Source organism: Papaver somniferum, chromosome 5 (assembly GCF_003573695.1).
Source record: "Papaver somniferum cultivar HN1 chromosome 5, ASM357369v1, whole genome shotgun sequence".
Lineage (NCBI taxonomy): Eukaryota > Viridiplantae > Streptophyta > Magnoliopsida > Ranunculales > Papaveraceae > Papaver > Papaver somniferum.
In genome coordinates, this window is record NC_039362.1 from 44,941,594 (window position 1) to 44,947,553 (window position 5,960).

The 5,960-nt window shown below is 38.0% G+C and overlaps 1 protein-coding gene across 2 annotated transcripts; it reads right to left on the reverse strand.

Annotated features, from left to right (window-relative positions):
* Positions 1 to 271: 271 nt before the first annotated feature.
* LOC113281489 (U-box domain-containing protein 6-like) lies at positions 272 to 5,042 on the reverse strand. 2 transcript variants are annotated; one of them, XM_026530255.1, is made up of 7 exons: positions 4,764 to 5,042; positions 4,446 to 4,510; positions 4,224 to 4,318; positions 3,620 to 3,805; positions 3,251 to 3,358; positions 1,579 to 2,747; positions 272 to 1,373 (listed from the first exon to the last, which is right to left on the reverse strand). In XM_026530255.1, exons 3-7 carry the CDS (start codon positions 4,272 to 4,274, stop codon positions 497 to 499), a joined length of 2,391 nt encoding a protein of 796 aa, XP_026386040.1. In that variant the 5' UTR covers positions 4,275 to 4,318; positions 4,446 to 4,510; positions 4,764 to 5,042; the 3' UTR covers positions 272 to 496. The 2 variants fall into 2 exon arrangements, with proteins under 2 accessions (XP_026386040.1, XP_026386039.1); XM_026530254.1 differs by lacking the exon at positions 4,446 to 4,510 and having other exon boundaries at positions 4,764 to 5,041.
* Between the last annotated feature and the right edge of the window lie 918 nt (positions 5,043 to 5,960).

Below are 5,960 nucleotides of genomic sequence, written 5' to 3' on the forward strand. Positions count from 1 at the left end.
GGCTACACACACACCACTTCTTTTTATAATAGAGATAGGTGGTTAATGGGTTTAGTTTTAAATTAAATTAGATTAAGGTTAGGTTAGTCATTTCAATGCTTTAGGACACCCCTTATAATTATAGGGAATGTGGCCTAATAAAACCATGGTCCGCTCAAAAAAACCATGGTCCCTACAGAAATCCTTCCATCATAATTCATAGAAACGGGCCTCAAAACTCGGGTCTCTCGAATCCTCTCAAGTATTTTGTTTTTTTTAATAGCACGGATGCTAGATGATACTTTCATGGTTGATAAATTACTTTGTTCCTGCCCAAATGGGAGCAACTGAAAAGATCACTATAAAGCATACAAAATATTACAGTAACCTATACATCTCTCCTTTCTTTTCTTCTTTCTTCGGAGGAGAAATAATAAACAAATTCTAGTAATACAACAAATTGTTACAAACAAAGGAATATACATAGCTAACCAAAAGAGGGACATACATATCTCTCTTAATACTGGTTAACTGAGAAGGGTTTGTTCTTCCATATAGAACTCCAACCTCTTCCCAATCTTCTAGATGCTGATTTATACATGGGTCTACGCTCTGGAGCAGGCGGTGGTGTGGGTAACCGCCCTTCGTTGCTCTTCCGTGGTGGAGTCGGTAAGTTACCTTCATTGCTTTTTCTTGGTGGAGTGAGGAAACTCCCTTCACTGCTCTTTGGTGGTACTTGTATTGGTGGTGGCTTCTCAACCTTAACAGGTGAAAGGTCTCTCTGACGTTGTTCTCGAAACAACATTAGCAGTTTCTGTGCCTTTTCTTTACCTCTATTTGTGCCATTTACTGAAATCGAAACCAATGAAGGAATTACCCCTTCTTGCAGCACCATGTCGCTGCATTTTTCATCTCCATTGCATAAACTCAAGATACATGCAACGGCTTGCTCTTGCTCAACCGGTTCGCCAATGTCTAAGATATCAGCTAGTTTGCTTACAAGACCTGGTGCTGAGATAATTTCTTCTCTGCCTGATTTGTTGAAGGCTATGTTTATGAATACAGCAATTGTTTTTTCGACCCACGCGTGATCTGCAAGGAGATGCAGGAGTCTTTCTATGATCCCGGCAGCGAGAAGGTGTGGAATGTTCAACAAGTTTGTGGAGAGATTATAGATTGCATGGAGGGCGTCAAGTTTGCATTGTTGTGTTTTGTCACTTTGGAGGATTTGAACTAAGAAAGGAACTGCTTCACTTGATCCAATTATCGGTTTTGCTTCTTCTAGACATGAAAGGTTCAGATAAAGAGCAGAAGCTGGTTCAGACGACTCTGGATTTAGGATCATTTCCTCCAACACAGGAATTACTCCGGCAGATAGCATCATCTCCTTATTCCTGTAAAAGATGCCCAAGTAAAGATTCATAAATTCGACATAAAGAATACAGCATTATGAACATACTTGCTAATAAATTAGGAACATTTACAGGCTGATTTGTGATTCAATAACCAGGATAGCAAACTAGCATATTAGCTTTTCGATTATGAATATCTGAAGAAGACCGAACTAGATTTACGAAAAGTATATATATATTCGCATACCTGTTGTTGTTAACAGCGAGGTTGAAGAGAGTCATGGCTCCAGTTTCCTGACTATTCGCAGTCCCCTCACGGACAGCCAAACTCAAAAACCGCACCAGCTCTTCAACCAACCCATTGGCCCCCATAAACATCCTACCTTCTTCGTCATCCTTCAATAAACGCCGTATTTGTTCTACCACTTGGCACTGTTTCTTCATGTCTCCCTCTTCGCGCAAGATCCCTAGTAAGCTATGATACCTTTCAAACGTGTCCACTTCACAGTCCTGGCCAGATTCCTCTTCCTTTTCGCTCCCATTGGCTTCTTCAACAATACTATCTTCCAGAGGAATCACCTTAACTGGCTTCAACTTGGAAGGACTGATACTTCCGTTGGATCTTGATTTCGTGGACTCAGACTCAGATAGTTCCAGCCTCCAGTAATTGAGATCGAGTGAGTCTGGAGGTCCCTCAGGAGCAGGTACTCCATTCTGTTCACACCAACCAGCAACGAGACCCTTCACACAGTAATTTGGAGTTAAAAATCGATGGTCGAGATGCTGCTGGGTTTTAGGACAGGTATAGTGACCATCGCCAAACCATTTCTCGATGCAGATCCTCTCATAAGTCTGACCAGATGAAATGATGACAGGATCATACATGAGCTGCAATGAGATCGGGCACCTCAACTCCTCTGGTGGTACTGGCAACGGCTCCGATCTCTTGCGGATAGGTTTAAAATTGAAAGAGCAGAGTTTTGAAAGCTGCCTTTCAAAGGTTTGGCTGTTTCCTCCAGACCAACCACTCTCTTCAGAGCCCAGTACTGTGGGGGAGCACGGAGCTGATCCTTGTGAATCATTGTTATCTGAAAACTCACTTCGGAATAGCTTGGAATATTTTCTCATGAGATGTAATAGGTAAGCCACAATGGACTCCTTTCGCTTATCTTCCTCAACGCGGGCTCTTTCAATAAGCTTCTTAAGAGCTCTTCTCTCCGTGAGTGCCGCTCTTGAAGAAGTAATTCCAAGCTTTGAGGCAGCTTGGTGAAAGGTCTCAAGCTCATTATTGGCATTAGAGTTGCTGTTAAATTTTCTATCCAGCTGGAGCAAAGCAATCACTTCGTCACCAACTTGCTTCTCTGATTGGTCGAGTGAAAACACGGTTGCTTCCAGTTCATTTACAATCTCTGAAATCTAGAAAGAGAACAAAATGAGATGGCAAACAAAATATATAGGTTACTCTTTCAGAAAGAAAAAAATAGATAATCTCCAATAGAACCTTAAATAATTTGATAACCTAGTTTTACAACTAATTCTTAGGAATCAGAAAGGACATATAGTAGTTGGAAGTTGAAACCTCTATTTGGGATATATAATTTAAAATCTATAAAAAGAAGATAAATTAGCAGAAGTATAAAGGATAGAAACTCATTAGAAACTGAAGCATAAGGACGAAGGCACTATATGTATACATATGTACATATATGTAGCTCAGTATTCTCTCTGCAGTTTGTTTCATAGTACTTAAGTAAGCTTTGTTCTGGCAATTGATATTAACCAATGGTTCTCCATCAAAATAATAGAAGCTGCATAGTTAAGTGATTCCCCATATCTCTATGAATTAAAAGTAAAAGGCTTAGTCGCATGACATTGCTGGAATTTAAACTGTGAGCTAAAAAATGTTGCACAATAGTTACCTGGAGACCAACAGATTGTGGGACAATATCTTCAACGCGCCTCAGACTATCAGCGAGACCAGACCTAGCCTTGTCAAATTTTAGGAGAACAGAGTCCCCAGTTATAGCCTAAGGAACAGAAATAATTGCAATCAGTGAGTGCGAGGTACCCAAAATCTCGAACAGAATTGAAGTTAGTCTACAGGAGGACCGTGCACAGTGGACATGATAAATGGTGAAGAAGCTATCCACGTTCAAATCAAGAAAGCTTGATTCCATAAGACAGACTATCTACTAGCACCATGAGCTTGCCACCAGCATATATAATGATCCTGCAGCTATTGACTATGTAAGATATTGATACAAAATATGTGAGGGAATGTAACATACCAAGTAAAGTTTACTACAATCTGAGCAATGTTGAAGTAGATTCTTGGCTTTCTCAAGTGCAACATGCACTGCACATAAGGCCTGGATGCCCGATCTGCTTCCAGGTCTTGCAGCTTCTAAAACTGGAAAGATTTCCAATATTTTGCAAACAATCCCAGATAGCACGCTACACATCCCTCGATGCAGCTGCATATGCAACCATAGTGAAAGTTAATTATCTAAACCAGATAATCTTAAAAACGTAAACATGTAATCTGAAATTGAGAGGTTTAACAGCATTGTATAGCATCAAATGATATATTCAACCCAAGACAAAAACACAGAACTTTCTGGTGCCCTTCCTAGTTGATCGTCGATAATTTCAATATCAAAATTCGGGTTGCTAATATTGCTCCGACTTAATTGTTTTGTATTTTCCTCTCTTCATATAATCAGGGTGGATAGAAGGATCATATCCGAGGCAGGCCTTGCCAAACAACCATGACCTCTCCGGGGAGAGGCAAGAAACTTCTGATCAAAACCCGTAATTGATATTTGGAGAAGAAATTGCATTCATCCAACTCTAAATCCCTTTACGCATATTAATTACATATAATTTTAATACCTTAGCATCACTGGCTGCAAAAAGACTTTCTTCAACCTCGGCAACATCCATAACTCCCAAACAATATATTACTTATTGATATCCAATCTCCTCAGCTGCACCCAAAACCAAAATTAAACAAAATCAATACACAAGAAGGAAGCTTTTGCTTTGTCATTTCAACCAAACTCAATCAAGAGAAATAAAAACACAACAACAATCTTTATTACAAAATAATCATACCCAGTAAATTCAATATGATCAGATCTCTGTATTCAACATTTCTATATCGAATACTAATTCTTACCCTACAAAGACAATTAAATCATCATAAGATTAAAAAAAAAAAAGTACAAAATGAAGACCAAAAGCCCCAAAAATGAACAGATGTAACTTTTACTACATTGCACTGAGGATCAAACAATTTTGGATTACACAAGAAAAAACCCTGAAAGTTCATCATACATTTTACAAAAAAAAAAAAAAAGACTTATTCAAACTATAACGAAGAAGGAGATGAACAGGGGGTTAAGATTCAGGAAAAGAAAGAAGAACATGTACCATTATATTCTTTATCTTGTAAAAGAAGCATATGAAAAAGTCCTTTGCATAATTTAGGGTTTTTCTTTGCAGAGGAGGAATAACGATAACAACAACATTGTAAGAATTAGGGAGTTAGGGTTTTGAAATTGGTGGTTGTGAGTGGTGGAGCGAATTTTACGCACTGGTGGAAACATAGACAGCTTTCATGTGAGAGGAAAAAATAAAATAAAAATGAAACAACAAATTATGGTTATTTATTTAATTTATTTAGATACAACTAATTGAAGCAGTAAAAAATGCAAAAAAGGAGATTCTTTTCACATTAAGATAATAATCTAATTTTGGGATTCAAGGAAAATTTTTGAATTAAGTTTTGGTTTTTCCTTTTTGCCGCTTTTATCTCCAGATTTGTCGGCCGACAGTTGCCGACTATTTAGTTTTATCAGATAGTAATTGAAAATGACCAAAATGCCTTTTTTAGAATCGTCCGCATATCTGAAAGGTTACTGCGTGTCTGCTCTGCTGAAGGTGTGAGATATTTGGTGAGCGGATACCGAGGGAGGTTTGATAATCAATGTATTTAGAGCAAGGACTATGCGATATACTTTAAAACAGTCTATCCTTTTCAAAATGAAAAAATGTCTAGCTGAACGAGTGCAAAGGGATAGAGTGATAAAAGCCTATAGGGGGAATATTTGCCGTCTGGCAGAGAAGAACCTATCTGGACATCAAACAAAATGCCGTCCAATTTTTTTTTTTAATGAACAACGAATTGTATGCTTGTAGGCTATAGAGGTTAGGTTTTAATCTCGATTCTTCTTCCTGAAACTCTATCAAACTTCAAAAAATAAAAAATAAAACTCTCTGTTTCCTTTTCACTTCTTTCAAACTTAAAAAATTGAACACTCTTTCTCAAACCCTAACTCTCAAAGACTCAATCCCAAGTACGTCCGAGACTTCCAATCGAAGGTAAGACGACTTGAATTTGAATTTCTTGCAAAAAGAAAATATTCTTTTATCAGCAATTTCATCTCAATTCTAATCGAGATCACAACGATTACAATTACAGGACGAAACTAAAAATCGTACGTCCAGTTCTACTACAAGTGATCTTGTTTATCAGCAATTTCGTCTCCTTTTACTTTGTTATTTACACGGCAATTCAAAGGCCGTTTGAAAAGAAACCAATTTAAACGGAAAATTGTTTGCCTTCTG